The 19357-nt window shown below is 33.1% G+C and overlaps 3 protein-coding genes across 3 annotated transcripts; 1 reads left to right on the forward strand and 2 right to left on the reverse strand.

Annotated features, from left to right (window-relative positions):
* Window positions 1-2995: 2995 nt before the first annotated feature.
* On the reverse strand, window positions 2996-6012 carry LOC131178706 (uncharacterized). The gene is made up of 2 exons (XM_058144189.1): window positions 5372-6012; window positions 2996-5095 (listed from the first exon to the last, which is right to left on the reverse strand). The coding sequence occupies exon 2, from the start codon at window positions 3989-3991 to the stop codon at window positions 3227-3229; it is 765 nt and encodes a 254-aa protein (XP_058000172.1). The 5' UTR covers window positions 3992-5095; window positions 5372-6012; the 3' UTR covers window positions 2996-3226.
* A 2111-nt stretch (window positions 6013-8123) lies between these two features.
* Window positions 8124-9840, forward strand: LOC110633737 (CASP-like protein 4B1). The gene is made up of 3 exons (XM_021782465.2): window positions 8124-8578; window positions 8674-8809; window positions 9470-9840. The coding sequence occupies exons 1-3, from the start codon at window positions 8286-8288 to the stop codon at window positions 9659-9661; spliced, it is 621 nt and encodes a 206-aa protein (XP_021638157.2). The 5' UTR covers window positions 8124-8285; the 3' UTR covers window positions 9662-9840.
* A 136-nt stretch (window positions 9841-9976) lies between these two features.
* On the reverse strand, window positions 9977-12530 carry LOC110633735 (probable WRKY transcription factor 33). Its single transcript, XM_021782464.2, has 5 exons — window positions 12127-12530; window positions 11851-12033; window positions 10977-11593; window positions 10719-10880; window positions 9977-10617 (listed from the first exon to the last, which is right to left on the reverse strand). Exons 1-5 carry the CDS (start codon window positions 12484-12486, stop codon window positions 10182-10184), a joined length of 1758 nt encoding a protein of 585 aa, XP_021638156.1. The 5' UTR covers window positions 12487-12530; the 3' UTR covers window positions 9977-10181.
* Window positions 12531-19357: the final 6827 nt, after the last annotated feature.

Raw genomic sequence — 19357 nt, forward strand, 5'->3', positions numbered from 1 at the left:
AGATTCCGGGGAATAACTCTAATTCAAGAATAATCTAAAGAACCCGATAAAACATTTTTTTGCTATAAAATCAGCTGCCTTATTGGTTGTTCTCTTCACTAACATTACATGCACATCATCAAATGCAGCCATGTGATCTTTAATTGTAAGTACTGAAGCTCTAATTTCCCATGGAATAACTCCTGACTGAGCTTGAATTGCATGGAACAGTTCTACATTATCAATTTCAAGAACAATAAACTTGGCTTCTATAGTTGTAGTTAACTTCAGAGCTTCTAACATAGCCCTTGCTTCCCCTGATAGTTGAGAGCTCGCACTGATGTAGGAAGCTTTACCATCCAGGAGATCTCCCTTATGATTTCTCACTATAACTGCTGCTACTGCTTCTATGCAATTTTCTTTCCAAGCAACATCACAGTTAAGTTTAAGAAAACCAAGCGAAGGAGCTTTCCAACTAGAATTAACTGGTACATGATCATCATGGTTGGGTTTATGGATGGTCTCTCGCAACAACAGAAGTTCCTCAATTGTATTTGTAATTTTACAAGCTACATTGATGGGGTTAGGAGAAATATGATAAAAAAAACAACCTTATTCCTTTCTTTCCAGATCATACAACACATAGTCGTAGCTAGACACCAAGCTTCAACATCGTTATGAAATTCTGATATCAACTTAGAGACCACCATAGAGCAAAGGATGTGAAACCAATAGGGTTAGGCTTATAGCTGCAAGGACTTGATAACCAAGTAGCTCGAGCATGGTCACACCAAAATAACATGTGTTCCATTGTTTCAGCAGTATTACCACATACTAGACAAGTTGAATCAACAGGGACTCCCCTTCTTGCTAGACAGTCACGTACTGAAATGGCATCAAGCAAAGCCTTCCATTTAAACACTTTAATTTTGGGCTGAATAGGAATACTCCACAACTGCTTCCAAGAGTGATCTGTAACTTAACTTGCTGAGACAAATGAATTAGAGTAGATGTTTCTTGCCTTTTGAGCCAGGAATCTATACCCAGAGCGAACTGAGTACTTTCCAAATTTATCCAAGTGCCAAACAAAGGAATCTTTATAGCCTACATGTGCTACTGGGGTCTTCTTAATCTCATTGGTTACATTGGGTTCAAAGAGAGCATCAACCCAATTGTGATTCCAAGTAAGAGAATGATGGATTATAAGATTAGCAACAACATTTATATGGGGGGGACAATTCAAAGGTCTTGCCACTTTAAAATTTGGAATTGAAGGTAACCAAGGATTTGACCACAACTAAGTATCTTTACTGTCCCCAATATTATGATGGAAACCCTCTTTTAAAACATCCCGCCCAGCTAGAAAAACTTGCCATATCCAAGACTTATTTTTCCTCAAAGAAAAAGCTCGCCAAAATGAACAATGGAGAAAATAAATACTTTTTATCAGTCGAGCCCACAAACTTGTTGGATTTTGAATAAGTCTCCACCATTGCTTTGCCAAACAAGCACGATTGAAAAGCTTGAATTCTCAAAAACCCAAGCCCCCTTGATACTTAGGACAGGTTGCCTTTCTCCAACTCACCCAATAGAGCTTTCTCTCTTTATCTTTTCTCCCCCATCAAAAATTTGAGACAATACTATTGAGACTTTTGCAGAAGCTTTTAGGATAGAGCAAGATAGCCATAGAATAAGTAGGAATGGCATTAATGACAGATTTAATTAACACTTCCCTTCCAGCTTGTGATAGGAGCTTCTGCTTCCATGATTGGTTCTTAGACAAAATTTTTTTCCTCACAAATTCTAATGCTTGGGCTTTTGACCGACCCCAAAAGAATAGAAAACCCAGATACAAATTATCCATCCCTATCTCCTTCATGTTTAGAATATTAAGGATGTCTTGTCTCAACTAAATAGGAGAAAGTCTACTAAAGAACACGCTGGATTTATGGAAATTTACTTGTTGACCTGAGGCTGCTGAAAATAAAGATATTGCTCTCAATAGAGAATGGGCTTCAGCTTTTGAAGCTTTGCCAAATAATAAAGTATCATAAGCAAAGAGCATATTTGTAATAGCAGGCGAGCTTCTAGCAATTTTGATTCCTTGGATATTCCCCTCTTGTTTTTCCTTCTGAATAAGGCAAGATAAGGCTTGGGATACAAAAAGAAATAGGTAGGGAGACAAGGGGTCTCCCTGTCTTAACCCCCTTGAAGGATAAAACTCTGGAGAAGGGGCGCCATTGATCAATACAGAAAAACTAGCAGTAGAGACACACTACATAATAAAGTGAACCCATGCTGCATCAAAACCAAACTGTAGAAGAGCTTTCTTAAGAAAAATCCACTCAACTTGATCATATGCCTTTTGCAAATCCAGTTTTATGGCCATTGAGTGCTTTTTACTATGAGAAGATCTAAGATAGTGGAATGCTTCATGGGCTATAATAACATTATCTTGAATAGCTCTATCTGAAATAAAAGCAGTTTGGTCATGAGAGGTGAGGGAATTCATCCATGGCTTTAGCCTGTTCACAATGATTTTTGAGACAACTTTGTAATAGAAATTGCATAGGCTTATAAGCCTATATTAATTAATTTCAAAAGGGTTTTTACATTTCGGAATGAGAACAATGTTTGTTCTATTCCATTCTTTTAACATAAAGCCATTGGTAAAGAAACTTTGTACAATAATACACAATTCCCTACCAATTGTGTCCCAATTGTTTTGATAGAAGAGACTTGGGAATCCATCAGGTCTTGGAGATTTCGATCCACCCAAGCTGAACACTGCTGCTTTGATTTCATCTTCGAGAATAGGGGCTATCAACTTCATATTAATCTATGGAGTCACAATGTTAGGCAAGAGACTAACAACATCATCTTCCCCATAGATAGTATGACTGGAATATAGATTATGGAAGAAAGAAATAATCTCATCCTAAATTACAGCTTCCGAATCCACCCAGTTGTCATTTGATGTTTTAAGTTTCAAAATAGCATTCCTCTGCCTTCTTTGCATGGTTGAAACATGGAAGTATCGCGTATTGCGATCACCTTCTTGTAACCAATTAATGCGGGATCTTTGCTTCCAGTGCATTTCCTCTCTACGCCATAATTCCTTAAGACGGGACAGAATTTGGTGTTCTATCAGATTATTAGCTTCATCTATCGGATTCTAGTACAGAGATTTGAGATGATTTGTCAACTGATTGATTTCCAAATAGTTCCCTTTGAAGTGCTCCCTGCTCTATTTGCTTAAAACTATTCTGCAAAATTTCAACTTTTTCATTATGGAGAACATGGGTGACCCGATGATTTGTTGATTCCATGCTGAAGAGGTAACCGCCTGACACTCTGAATGTAGCATCCATTTAGCTTCAAATTTAAAAGAGAACTGTTTCTTGGGTGTTTGAAAGCCGTCTAAACACAGGACTAGAGGACTATGATCTGATTCGATAAGGGCTTCATTCAAAACATAGGCCTTCGGGAATGCTTCTTTCCATTCAATAGATGCTAAAGCCCTATCAAGTCTTTCTAGGATTGCTACCCTGCCAAATTGTTTATTGAACCAAGTAAAATAAGGACCCTTACATTCAAGGTCCATAAGCTCCCTAAATTCGATGAAGTTATGCATATCTCTTGCTTGTGAGAAAGAAAAATCAGCACCACCCCATTTGTCATCCTGAGAAGCAATAGAGTTAAAATCACCCACAAAGATGCAAGGGATGGAGGGAGATGAGATATCATGTAACTGATTCCAAAAATCTCTCCTGTTCTTTTGATTTGGACATCCATAAACAAAAATAGATTGCCAAATAAAATTACTTCCCTCTAATTGCACAGCAACATCTACAAAATTAGGAGAAGATTTATTTACAACCAAGTTCACTTTGTTGTTCCACCATAAGCATAAACCTCCAGATAGGCCCTGAGGTTCTACATAGTGAACATTATCAAAACCCATTCTTCTTGTTAAACCTTCCATATACTTCTTCTTTTTTCTTGTATCCATCAAGAACACAATGGAGGGGTGATGTCGACGTATGAGCTCCAAGAGAGCTCGAACTATCGGGGCTTGCCCAATTCCCTGGCAGTTCCAAGCTACGATCCTTATGGCCCTTGTGGTGGCTTTAGGCTAGTCACCGAAGCCTTAGTCAAGGGAGTATCCAAAGATTCTTTGTCCATTTTAAATGTTCTGTAATGGATATCGGTGCTCTGAATATTATCTACCTCAGTCAACCCCTCTGATGGTGAATTTGGATTAGTAACACCTTCCTTTTGAGAGCCTTGCCGAGCTCTACGCTTCTAAGTCCTGCGCTGTTCACTTACTCCTTCTTGCCCAATTATAGCATTCTCCTCATAAGTTGTCTCTATATCAGATTGTCCCTTAGGCTGAGTGTTGTAGTTATTTCCTTCTTTTCTTAGTGCTAGAACTTTTAATTTTAGGATGGATGCTATTTCAGCAGGACTGGGCCTTGAAATAATTATCTCAGGTTTGTAAATACTGCTAGCCAAGTGCACTGGACAATCCAAAGGCTTTGGCTCAAGAAAGGAAAGGTCAAGGTTTTTGGGTTTTTTTAATTGAAGTTGAGGGAGAGTTACCTTTAACGCCCATTTCTTTTTGGCCTATAAAGATTTTTGTTCTGGGCTCTCTAAATAGGTAGGCTGGACTGGAGGTGAGATGGGCTTAGAAAAAGGGCATTCCACTATCTTCGGGCCTAAATAAGAAGAGCTTTCATCCCTCTTTGATGGAACGAGAAGTTTCTAGTTGCTTAGGTCCCCTTCCTTTCTTCCTTGATTGTTGTGGCCTCCCGAAGCGCAGTTGTCGGATTGATCAATGTCCCATCTATAGGAGTATTATGCATAATGGCAGCTATTGTCACAGATTGTGGATCCTCGGAGAAAGGAAGAGTCTTTGGAATGGTTGCTATCGTACTGCTCTTATGCAGAGAGAGAAGATTAGGGAGATCTACATGGCAATAGCTGTTAGATTTTCTTGAGGAATGAGATCGGCGATGATCTGAAGCATTAGGAGGCTGCTTACTCAGTGTTGGAGTCTACGATGATGAACCTTGAGCGTTGGTTGTGATAATAGAAAGATTTTGTAATTTCTCACCTGTTGGAACAAAAGGATTTGATGAGATCTACAGATTATCTCTGGGCCTTGGGATGTAAGGTTCTTAGCACTCAGCCATAATAAATATTTGAAAGGAGGTGTAACTGCATGGCCAGCAGCTTCCAACTTCTACTTCTCCTCACAATTTCTAACAATTTGCCTAATAATTCCATAAAGAAAACAGAATACAGGTAGTCTTTCATAACGAAGACTAATCCATTCCTTTTTCCCATCCTTTTTTGGATAAAAGAAACCTGTAAGAAGAGGTTTAGTTACCTGAATTCTGACCCTGATTCGTAGGAAAGAACCCACTCTACGTTGCTTGATTTTGGTCTATCCCAACTGATGAATTCTTCAAAGAGCGAGGCTATCCTCTTAACACTATCCTCATTCTAGAAAGTAGGTGGTAAATCGTGAATCTGAATCCAGAACCATGTAGATGAAAGATCTACCTCTTGTATTGCAATGTCAGGTGGCCACTTGTTCAAAATAATCAAGTTGTTATCAATTGACCACGGTCCCTCATCATAGACTTTGTCCTTCTCTTGACAATCAGCAACTGAAAGATGAAAATGCCATTCGGACCCCTTCTTACCTGCAGTTCTGCTTCCAACTTCCAGGCCTTGGATAAAGTGTTATTTAGAACCCATAGATTGTATTTACTAACTGATACAATCTTAGCAAGTAGTTTATCCTCTCTCAGTTGTTGTCCAAAATTATTAGAAGCCACCAAAACTAGGGAAGGTTCCTCACAACTCAAAGACTCTGTCATCGTGATTATATCTTTTAAGGCTGAGTCACCTGCGTTCATAATGAGGAGAGATAGTAGATTTTGTAATAAAGGACTGGAGAGAATATAAGAGTAATAAAGGAGAGATTTAGAGAAATAAGTGAAATCTAAGACTGGTTGATGTCGAAGAATCAAAAGAAAGAAACACGAATAAAACGATCTACACAACTATTCCCGTTCAAAACCTCCTCAAGGACAGAGAAATTCCATAACCGACTCATGTATATTGATTGATGCAACGACTGAGAAAATAAAATATTTTTTAATATAAAAATAAATAAGAAGAATAAATTTGAAGAAAAAAAATTGCTTACATAATATAATGTGAAAATGAAAATAATATATAATAAATTTAGACCCAAGAAAAATGCATAGCCAATGAATTTATTCTGATAAGATTTTTCATTTTATATAATTATATTAAAATTTAGAAATATTAACATTATAAAAAATTAAAACTGTGCTTGTGGGCGGTGTGGTGCTATATACTATCTGGTTGTCTAGACAAATGGAGCTATAATAATAATAATAATAATAATAATAATAATAATAATACAAATGAAGATTTTTTTATATCATTTCACTATAATAAAAAATAATAATAATAATACAAATGAAGTTTCATTTCTATGAAAAATACCAATGTAGAATCGACAACTGTAAAGTTGTAATGTGAAGAAGTCCTGAAGCTGCAAAGCCCGGCCCAAATAATTAGCTATGCCAGTTATTTAGCCCAATATTAGTATTATTTATTTTTATATATAAATAGTCCAATATTGATGTTGTCTTTAATAGGCTTAAAGTACATCCCTTTCTGATATAATCTGCTGCTCGCGTGAGCATTCGGTTTAAATTAAATTGAATCAAATTAAATTAAAATAATTAAATTATAAATTTTAAAAATTAAATTAAATTATAATGGATGAAAAATTGAATTGAATCGAACTGTTCTATTTCAAATCGATTGGTTTTGATTTTTAATTATTTTTTAATTTAAATTTAATTTTTAAATTATTTAATTTGATTTTGACCTTAATTTGAATCTTATAAACTAAATAATTTATATATATAATTACATATAATTTATAAATTCTTCATAAAATAAATTAAATAAAAAATTAATAAAATTATTCAATTTAATTTTATTTAATTAATTTTTTCTTTTTTAAAATTAAATTGAATTAAAATAATTAAAATTTTTATAATATAAAATTAAATTAAATTAAATTATTTTAAAAATTAAATTAAATTAAAATTAAAATAATTTAATTTTATTCGATTGATACAATTTGAATCGAATAATCCTTCCTCTGACCGCAGCGGTCTTTCAATCCCATCCAGCAATCATCTTCCTCGTTTTCTTTCCAAACTTCATTCACTGTTTATTACCACTCAGCTACATAACCATTTTTTTCTACTCGAGGCAGCTTTAGGATCCTTTCAACGACCTTTTCCTGCCCCCTCCCCACGTCTCTGATCACCTAATATGGTACGCTAACCCCCACCTGCAACTAATCATGACAGCAACCGAAGGCATCATTTATGCTTTGATTACCTAGACTAGTAATCCTACTTGTAATGAACCGACTCTGTAATTGAAAAGATTGGTATTTTTACTCTTACTATTTTTAAATGTCCAAAGAGAGTTTATTATAAGCTAAAGCTAAAACAAATATAATATTCATATCAATTATTAAAGATACCATTATTATTGAAAAATTTATTTTTACCTATTCAGGTCCTATTTAATATTAAATTTTAAAATTAAAATTTAAAAAGTATTTTTTGAAAAAACACACTTTTAAAAAATATATTTTAGATTTTTTAAAAATTAATTTAAAAACTATTTAATTATTTTACTATTTAATTAAATTTAAAATTTTTAAAAAATTATAGAGAATGTATTTTAATAATAAAAATAACAATTCTACCGAGAATGCCAAATAAATCCTTATGTCTGCTACTAAGTTTTGGCTTGCCAGCCCATATGGCTCCGCTTTGCTGTCGCGCACACACCAACCGAAGTTAGTTACAAGTTACAACTTTCAGTTATGAACGAGCAATTAACCCCTGTGAACAACATTGGCGGATAAAACTATGCCACGTGGCTAACTCAAACTGTTAATTAGCCAAATTTAGCGTAGAAAATGGGAACGCTGTCATATTATTAACCGTGAGCAACTAAAATGCTAAAGTTCCCTCAATTGAATTGCAAGCCAAGGCTGAGCTGTCAACTAAAACTATTTTCTTTTTATTTTTCATTCAGAGTTGTCAACTGGAACTTAAGAACTAATAAATAAATCTCCTTCCTTGTCCTATCAGATCAAATACCTTGAATTTCTTCGCACTGGTTTCTTGTTCTCTAATTTTGTTTGCCTGGTTCCTTGATTTCTGAGAAAGATGTCCAATTCGGAGGACACAGCACCCAAAAAACAATTCGAATCATCGCCGCCGCCGTCGGCACTTCCCATACCGACTGCTCCCGAGGTGGCCGACGAGGAGGCAGGAACTGGAACAGGAACGGGATTTGGGGTTGGGGCAATCACTAGGCGATGGAAAAGGGAAGCAATTTTGGAGAGAGGGTCACTGGCTTTGAGAGGATTGGGTCTCTTGTTCTCTTTGCTTGCTTTTCTTATAATGGCCAGTAATAAACACGGCGATTGGAAGAATTTTGACAGATACGAAGAGTACAGGTAGCTAAAATGGAGTTCTAATGTAACTGTAAAGATATTAGGTTGAAATTCTTATTTGGGATTTAATTTGGTGTTTGTTGAATTGGCATGAATAGGTATTTATTGGCAATAGCAATACTTTCGACTTTGTATACGGGAGGACAAGTGCTGCGACATGTTCATGAGCTTTGGACGGGAAAACTTACGCTTCAGCGACGGACTTCTGCTATGGTAGACTTCTTTGGTGATCAGGTAAGAGTTTTTATCTACACCTTTTCATTTTTTCTTCCTCTTTTAGGTTTTGTTTGGTAGCAGAGAAAAAGGGGATAAGAAGAGAAAATCCAAGTTGAATTTCATCGTTTTTAACTTTCTATTGATGGGCAGTCTTCTACATTGATTAGATTGCCTGAAGATGGGGATTCCTTGATTGAACATTGTGGAAAATTTTTCGTTTCCTGTAGAAAAGTATTTATCACTTTCTAGAATGATGCTGCCGTGATAAACATAGGAAAGGTCTCTGTATTGACTAGGCATGAGGTCCATGATTTCATTACAACTGCATTGACATTTCTTTATTGCTTCTAGAATAATGTCCATTAGTCTGGATATGGTTCCAATTTTGAAGCTACAGTTTCACCTTACAATTGTTGGAATAAATCAAGTACATACCACCTAACTGGCAAATGCCTATGAGCTTTTGAGTTGGTGAAGCTTGAGGAGTCGCATGGATTGCTTTTACTTTATCAAATTGTTAAACTGGTGATTTATTTTATATACCCTTTTGGTTTGAACCTTCAAATTAAAGGATGGAAACAGGAAGCAGGGTATCACCTAACGATGCTACTTGACAAGTGCGTGAGTACTAGCATAATTTTATTTAATCTTTTTTGTTTTTCTGGGGTTGAATTGCAGATTATGTCCTACTTGTTGATATCTGCGGCTTCTACAGCAGTTCCCATGACGAACAGGATGCGGGAAGGTGCAGATAACATATTTACAGACTCTTCAGCAGCAGCCATTAGCATGACATTCTTTGCGTTCTTCTTATTGGCATTATCAGCAATTATTTCAGGATACAAGTTATCTACTCAATCTTACATATAATTTAGGCTTGTTTTTGTCTTCCATTCTTTATTTGTTGATTGCAAATCAGTCAACTAATTAATTCAATGTAAGTAAATTCTATATGTATGTTGAGTAGAGAGTGATGTAAACAACATACCCTACTTTTATCTGTATTTAATTTATTTATTTATATTATAGTGTGATTTGATCCGAAGAAAGTGGAGGATTTCGTTTCTTTGAAGTTCTAATATCAGTCCATAAGATATATGATAAGTGAATAAGGAAGAAAAAAATAAAAAAAAATAATCTTAAATGAACAAGAAAACTCAATTCTAGAATTGTTACCCTGTCAAATGAGCTTTGAAAAATGAACCATTTAGGTTTCTGCTGAATTATTGTGTATGTGACAAAATGAGGCCTATACTATCAAGCTTAGAAGGGCCTCAAAACAAATTAAAAAATTACAACTATATCTATATTACACTACTACAAGCATATCTAATTCAACAGTGTTTCCTGAATCCTAACTGCTACTTGTGGAGTTAGTTTTTTTTGGTTTTCAACATAGGAAAGAGTCGAGAAGCGAGTCATCCTTTGGTTCTTCCTTAGGTCCGGAGTATGCACTCTGTGTATACTGTGTTTGGTTCATGTATGAACCGGTTGGCTTCCCATAACCTGAGAAACCAATGCTCCCTGGACCATGCAGCATTTCTAGGTTGAATGGTGCTTGACTTGCTGATGTTGGTAACCTTGTGCTGTTCAGCGAGCTCGGATAATTTGTGCTGGTTGTGACAGAGGGTCTTATAGGGATAGGCATACTGCTGCTGTTACCATTGGATGGAGGTCTATTGGATGGATAGCCGCTGCCACGAGCAGCTGGAACATCATGGTTGTGCTTCCCTTCGTAAGTGGTGATCACTGCCCTTGCATCGTGTGATGCTCGTTCCACATGTTTTCGCACGGGACAACCAACAGATGTACACTTGTAGTAGCTCCTGCAGATTGCAAATTAACACAATTGCTAACAATTAAGTAACTGAGTTGATAACATTTCATGAACAGGATATTAAAAAAGAAATTTTCATCACTGATTTACCTTGGATTGGGATTTCCTTTTACTACTTTCTGTCCATATTTCCTCCATCTATACCCATCATCAAGTATGTCAATATCACTTGTTGTCTGAACCACAATTCTAGGTTCTCTAACAGTCCTGCTCCCAGCAGCCAAAATACCCTCATTTTCATTCTGTCCCTTGCTGCAAGGGCATGAAATAGTAATAATTAAACCCATTACCCAATTACAGGAGCACAAGTAAAAACAATCATAAAATATACATCTTTTGTCAACTTACAATCTTTTGGCTTCAGGTTCATTTTCATCTTCATCTCCTCCTGAATTACTAATCGGTGAGCTTTGATCGAATTCATCATCTCCAATCGAAATTGAAGAGTCCTCCTGCATGGTGACGGACTCCAATGGAGCAACAGATTGATCTGAGATTTCTGAGCTGACTCCTGCAGAAGGTTGCATAGACTGAGAGGATGATCTTGTGGACTGAGGCTTGGGATGGTTGTGACTTCCTTTATAGACTATTTCAGTAATCTGTCCATCCAAAGATCTCTCTACCTTTTTCTTTGTTGGGCAATTCGGATAGGTGCACTTATAATAACTACGTGGGTTCTCACTTCCTTTAACCTGTTTCTGTCCATACTTCCTCCAGTTGTATCCATCATCTGACCTTCTTTGCTCTCTCATATATGGAGCTGGTTGATTATTATACTGACTGTAACTGGGTTGAGAAGCAGCATTATTTTGTAGGCTTGATTGGAGTGGAGCCATTTCTGAGGAGAAACTCTGCATTGGTCTAAATTCTGACTTCACCACTCCTCCCTTCTCTGATGAGAAATCTGTTTGCTTTGTGGGTTTGTTAAAATTCCATGCTTCTTGTTGCCTTTTGATTGACTGCTCCTGTCATGTGATAGATAAACTGTTTATGAACACTTAGTTTGCCAGGCCAAAATGAAAAATAGGAAAGAAACAGAGATTCGTCCCCAAGCGCAAGCAGACAAGTGGACTTCAATTTCGGTTGACATGCAATGGTTTATACTCTACAACTGCTTCATTACTTCTAACTTAATTGAAAAAGAAAAGATTTATCTGACTTTTGTTAAAAATGGCCTCAAAAGAGTATATACAAAAACAGAGAGATGCCTGTTGAATCATACCACAGAGACAAGGCTTGAAGAAGATTGAAAGATGGATGATGATGTAGGATTTGTTTGGGTTTGAAAAGAGAAATCAGAGAAACTTTTCTCTTCCCCTCTACCACCTCGCTGATTGTCATTAGAATTGTTCCTCCAGTTGAAAGTTTGACCAGCAAAAGCTCCAGTGGTTGGAGAAGGAAGAACCTGAACAAACATGGCACAGCAACAACTTAATAAATTAGAAGCAGAGAAGACAGGTTTGTTTCAACCCAGAAATGAAAACATAATGTAACTTACATTAGAGCCGGAAAAAAGTACAGGCGAGTCCAAGAGCTCTGTGAGGCTTAAACCAGTAGGAATGGCCAAATAAGAAGATGGGGATACAGGAGGAGGAGAAAGAGGTAAAGAAGGAGGTGTAAATGACTTGAATTTTGGGATTTCAATACCAATTGTATCAGTTCCATGGTCATAAAGTCCCCAGCTAATACTGTCCATGTCTTTGGTATCAGTAGAAAGAAGATTGGTGAAAGAGGAAGAAGAAGAAGAAGAAGAAGAAGAAGAAGAAGTCATGAGCAGATGGGTCGAGAAAGAGAAGGTGGGTTGAGAATTTATATAAGTATTTAAGCTAGAAGAAGACGACGACGAAGAAGAAGCCATGAAGAGGAGAGAAAGAGGGTTATTAGAGAAGATTAAGAGGCGTGGGAGAGAAGATAAAGGGTAGATAGATAGTTTAATGGCGACTTGGTGAGGTTTGCATTAAGAGTCTTTCTCCATGCTTCTTCTGAGAAGCTAAAAGCAAGTTTGACCGTGGAAAAATATTCTGGGTCAAAGCTTGTGGGTTTGACCGGACTTGCCCTCCGGTGGAAATTGGCGGCTTAAGAACCATAACTCAGCTTCTTCATTCTCCTAGCCTGGTGGCTCCAAGATTAGCCACCTTTCCTCCGACCGTAACTTGTTTGATTACATGTGTGGTTGGACCTACCCCTGTAGAATTAAGGCTCCACCAATTATATTGTGCATTAGTTTTTGTTGCCAAAGGACTATTTTAATTCTTTAATTAATAACTATTAACCATGAGATTTTTCTAATGAGTGGAATATTATAATTCGTGAGATTCACTAAACATATATTTATTATTAATTTTGCATTAATATATGAAAATTATATTTTTTTTATAATATTGTACCCTTTTCGATATAATGTTACACATTTCTAAATAATATTAATAATTTTGGATGTAAAAGTAGTAATAAATTAATTTTTAATAAAATTTATATTTTCTTTATTCATTTCTATTTGTTATTTAAAGTTTTGTATAATGATTAATAAAATAATTAAATCACTTAAATTAAAATAAATGCTCCTTAATTTACTTAAATTATTCTTTATCTTACCTAAATAAGAGAAAAAGAGGGAGGGATGTGATATGATGTATCTAATATAAATTCGAACTCATATGAGAATAAGCTTTATAACAGTTAGTTCAAATATTTATTTTGAGATTTATGTAAAATTAATTAAAGTATATATAATAAAAATATAAACGAATCTAGACGTAAATATTTAATTTCATCCTCATATGAATTCAAGTTTTTCGTAACCACACCCAAATGTCACGAGTTTTATGAAGTTGTAAAAATAGTTATTGTATTTAGTAATGATAAGGGTAAAAAATAAAAAAAAAATTAATTAATATTTTTTTAATATTTTAAAAAATGATAAATAATTTTAGATAAAATAACTTTTAAAAATGATAAATAAAAGTGAATGTTGGGAGTAGTTAAATAAGTCATTAACTTTTAATTGGAGATGATTAAAAGTATATAAACGAATATACTTTTAATTAATATATATGTAAAATTAATTAAAATATATATAATAAAAATATAAACGAATCTAGACGTAAATATTTAATTTCATCCTCATATGAATTCAAGTTTTTCGTAACCACACCCAAATGTCACGAGTTTTATGAAGTTGTAAAAATAGTTATTGTATTTAGTAATGATAAGGGTAAAAAAAAAAAAATTAATTAATATTTTTTTAATATTTTAAAAAATGATAAATAATTTTAGATAAAATAACTTTTAAAAATGATAAATAAAAGTGAATGTTGGGAGTAGTTAAATAAGTCATTAACTTTTAATTGGAGATGATTAAAAGTATATAAACGAATATACTTTTAATTAATATATATGTAAAATTAATTAAAATATATATAATAAAAATATAAACGAATCTAGACGTAAATATTTAATTTCATCCTCATATGAATTCAAGTTTTTCGTAACCACACCCAAATGTCACGAGTTTTATGAAGTTGTAAAAATAGTTATTGTATTTAGTAATGATAAGGGTAAAAAATAAAAAAAAATTAATTAATATTTTTTTAATATTTTAAAAAATGATAAATAATTTTAGATAAAATAACTTTTAAAAATGATAAATAAAAGTGAATGTTGGGAGTAGTTAAATAAGTCATTAACTTTTAATTGGAGATGATTAAAAGTATATAAACGAATATACTTTTAATTAATATATATATAAAATTAATTAAAGTATATATAATAAAAATATAAACGAATCTAGACGTAAATATTTAATTTCATCCTCATATGAATTCAAGTTTTTCGTAACCACACCCAAATGTCACGAGTTTTATGAAGTTGTAAAAATAGTTATTGTATTTAGTAATGATAAGGGTAAAAAATAAAAAAAAATTAATTAATATTTTTTTAATATTTTAAAAAATGATAAATAATTTTAGATAAAATAACTTTTAAAAATGATAAATAAAAGTGAATGTTGGGAGTAGTTAAATAAGTCATTAACTTTTAATTGGAGATGATTAAATTATTTATATCAAAATTTTAGAACAATCTCCCATGTGATTAATGAAGGTGAGATTCGTTTGGATTAAATTTTAGTGTTTAAATACAATCAATTTAAATATTTAAATTTTATTATACAAAAGAACAGAGTTTTAGTTAAAGATGTAACCTATAAAATCAATGCAGAATGGATGAAACGAAGAAATACAATAAGTGTATTATATGCTTGTAAAATTCCTAACAAAGTAAAAAAAGTAAGTTTTGTGAGACATTGATTAAATCGATTATGTTGTGTGGTAGTGAATAATAGTCATTTAAAGTATAACATACCTAAAAGATGAAAAAATTATATAATAAAATTATTATATGTATATTGATTTTGCTAAATAAAAATTCATAAAGATAAGTATATTAGAAATTTAGATATTAATATGGACGTCTAATAACATAATAATGAATAATTTTAAGAATAAGCACATATATTAAATAATATATATAGCATATATTAAAAATAAAATAAAAGAATCGATTAAAATGATTTAGTCACGTTAAATATAAAAAATCAAATGCCCTCACATAAAAATTCGATAAATTAACTGACGAAGGTGTGAGAATTGAAAGGGAGAAAACTAAAATAACTTAGACAGAAATAGTATAAAATAATTTATAAGTTTTAAATATCAACATAATTTGGTGTTTAAACGAGGAAACATAATCCGTATAGCCCACTCCAAGATGTTTAATGTTGTCAAGCTGCTGGCCATGAGCCGCGTGTTTTTTATGTGCAAGTGAAATGGCGGATTTACCCTTGCTGCATTTATTTTGACCATTTCAAACTTTGACCGGTGACTGTATTAGATTATCAAATAGTCCTATAGTGTGATGGCAAATCCGCTGAGTGTGGTTCGAGCATTTGCCATTCCTACATCCGATACGCTCATCAAGGCATATAAATAAGGAAAAAAAAATTTAACAATAGATTTAGACTCTGTTTGGTATTAAGATTATAAGTTAAAAAAAAGCACTTTTTAAAAAATAATTTGAAAAAAATATTTTATTATTTTTATAATTAAAATATATCAAATTTAATTTTAAATTAGTTTTTAATATCTTTTAATTATGATTTTTTTTAATAACAGTAATGTTAAATAAATGTTTAATAATTTATTTTATATATAAATTCATATTATATTTTGAAGAGGAAAATAAAAAAAATTAATATCTGTAAATTATCGTATTTAGACATTAAATAAAGAAAAGAAAATTAGAGAAATTTCATTTCTCAAATCATTATAATAAATTCAAAATATATAGCTCTAAATTAAAGAAAAATGGTTGTTACTTATTTTAAAATTATTTAAATGCCCTTCTACGATATAATAGGAAAATCGTTTGTCATCATTCCTGCTATTATATTCTGCTAATCCATTGATTTGTTGTAATCTTAGTCAATATATGTCTTTGTCACGACCCAAAATTCTGAATTTTGACCGGCGCATCATTTTTCTTAAATCATGCAAGCCTTATCAGAGTATTTTGAATGAATATATTGTCACTTACTAATCCCAAAAATAGACAAAATCCAAATAAACAAAATACTGAATAAACATCATAAATATCACATAAGTAAACTGCGGAGTCTCTACAGATTTCAATAAAAACTTAAACTGTTCAGTAAACTAAACTAATTACTAGCCCGAGAAAACATAAATTCGGGCATACCATGAAAACAAATCAAAGTTGTCCATCTCCAGAAAATGGACTGAATATTTGGATCACCATGAATTCTACCGATCCAAACAGATAATGCATGAGAAAACGTGGTTTGAGCTAGATGCTCAGTGAATGATAATTATAGCACACAACGGAATAAGAACAGGCAGACGCTTGATTAATTTCACAATAAATTTTCTATTCAATAAAATCATGCTCATACTGTCAAAATCATTAATAAAATAACTTCATAAAACATATATATAAAAGAAATTCATTCAATAAAAATTTTATGGTACAGTGCACCAGGGTGATGATACCCCACATCACCAAAGGCGGATGGTCACAAGGCTACGGATATTAGATACTTTCCTCCTCCTTCACAGATATCAATGCATATGATACTAATGCAATCCATAAACTGCAATGATGCATGACTCGATAATGCAACCTAATACCGTGATAGTCCACACAGCGCGGCCAGATAACAGAAATAGATACTGAGCACAGGTACCAATTCAAAATAGAAAATCAATTTATACAAATCAATCAAAATCAATAAAAAATTTCAGATAGCAAATAATAATAACTGATAGTGCAATTCCAATAGTATATTTCAATAGTTTCAGAGAGTCAATAAAATCAAATTAATCTCAAATCAATTTAGTAAAACATCGGTAAATTTTATAGTCAAATATAAATCAATATAAATACATTAAAGACCTGTTCTCGGAATCCTAATGGGTCTAATGCAGAGATAGTTGATAAAATCAATTATTAATCAAAATCGAAATAAAATTCAATAATAAAATAAAACTCTAGAAAATCACAAATAAAATAATTATTAAAATATTAATTTAAAATTTCATTTAATAACAAATTTAATGCTAATAAATTTTAAAAGGGACTAAAATTGTGCCATGTAATATAATTACCACTCACCTGAAACCTCCAAGATAATAGTTATTTTCAATGGAAGAGAGACAATTTCAACTGACTGATTGAATATTCAAATCTCCTACACACCCAAAATATAAGAAAGAAAAAAAAAGAATTATAAAAATTAAATAATATATATATATATTTGCGGATTTGGATCTGTGCACGTGGGACGAATGGCTTGCAAATTTTTGTGCATGTGGGACGAATGGCTTGCGGATTTGCGGTGGAGGATTTGTGCATGTGGGAGGAATGGTTATACTGATTGATATATATATATATATATATATATATATATATATATATATATATATATATATATATATAAATAATGATTTAAAAGAAAATGAAAATACCTGTAGAGAGTATTTGATAGAAAAAGGAGGTGACAAATAGGTTTTGAGAGCAAAGTTTAGCAGAAGAGATGATTAAGGTATATATATATTTCAAGAGTTCTATTAGGTGTAGAATAGAATAAGAGTTATTATTAAACTGGGTTGTTCGGATTGTAGATATATATTTAATTTCAAAAATAATATATATATATATATATATATATATATATATATATATATATATATATAAATAAATAAGCAGACCATCCAATAAAATATATATATTTTTTTATAAATATATTAAATTATTATTAGCTAATTAAAATAAAATAATAATAAATAATAAATGTATATGGGTTTCCACATACTTTCCCCCTTAAAAAAAAATTCGGTCCCCGAATTTGAATAGACAAAATTCTAACCTGAAGAATCAAATAAGTGAGGATATTTGGCTCGTATTTCAGATTCTGCCTCCCATGTGGCCTCACTACTTGAGTGATTATGCTACAAGACTTTGATTAAAGCCACTTCCTTAGACCGGAGTTTCCTAATTTGTCTATCTAAAATCTTTACTGGTTGTTCCTCATATGACATATCATCCCTAATTTGCATGGTTTGAGGTTGTAAAACATGAGATGGATCTGGTAGATACTTCCTAAGCATAGAAATATGGAAAACTGGATGTACATGTGCAAAACCAGGTGGAAGGGCTAAACGGTAAGCAACTGCTCCAATTCTCTCCAAAATTTCAAATGGACCAACAAAATGAGGGCTAAGCTTCCCTTTCTTCCCAAACCTCATGATTCCTTTCATAGGGGAAACTCTCAGAAATATATGATCACCAATCATAAATTCTACATCTTTACGCTTAGGGTCAGCATAACTTCTCTGTCGACTTTGAGCAGTCAAAAGTCGATTATGAATTAGTCGAACCTTTTCTGAAGTTAATTGTATCAACTCTGGTCTAGTAAGCCTTCTTTCTCCAACTTCGTCCCAACAAACCGGTGACCTACACTTTCGACCATATAATGCCTCATATGGAGCCATCTCTATACTTGCCTGATAACTGTTATTATAAGCAAACTTCACTAAAGGCAAATGATGATCCCAACAGCCACCAAAATCCATAACGCATGCACGAAGCATGTCCTCTAATGTCTGTATGGTCCTTTCTGACTGTCCATCTGTCTGAGGGTGAAAGCAAGACTAAAGTCTACTCGTGTTCCTAAAGCTTCTTGGAATTTCTTCCAAAATCGAGAAGTAAACTGAGTACCACGATCAGAGACAATGGAAACTGGAACTCCATGAAGACTAACAATCTTGTTTATATACAACTGTGCAAGTTTAGCAAAGTCATATGTAGTCTTCACAGGAAGAAAATGAGCAGATTTTGTCAATCTGTCCACTATCACCCAGATTGCATTGTAACCACCTCGTGTACTAGGTAAACCCACAACAAAGTCCATGACAATATGCTCCCACTTCCACTCGGGAATAGGCAATGGCTGAAGTAACCCAAATGGTCTCTAATGTTCTGCCTTAACATGCTGACAAGTCAAACATTTGGCAACAAAGTCTGCAATATCCCTCTTCATGCCACCCCACCAATAATGCTCCCTTAAATCACGGTACATCTTAGTTGAACCTGGGTGTACTGTGTAAGCAGAATGGTGTGCCTCCTCCATGATTTCTCTTCTCAACTCATCAACA

Source organism: Hevea brasiliensis, chromosome 3 (genome assembly GCF_030052815.1).
Source record: "Hevea brasiliensis isolate MT/VB/25A 57/8 chromosome 3, ASM3005281v1, whole genome shotgun sequence".
Classification (NCBI taxonomy): Eukaryota; Viridiplantae; Streptophyta; class Magnoliopsida; order Malpighiales; family Euphorbiaceae; genus Hevea; species Hevea brasiliensis.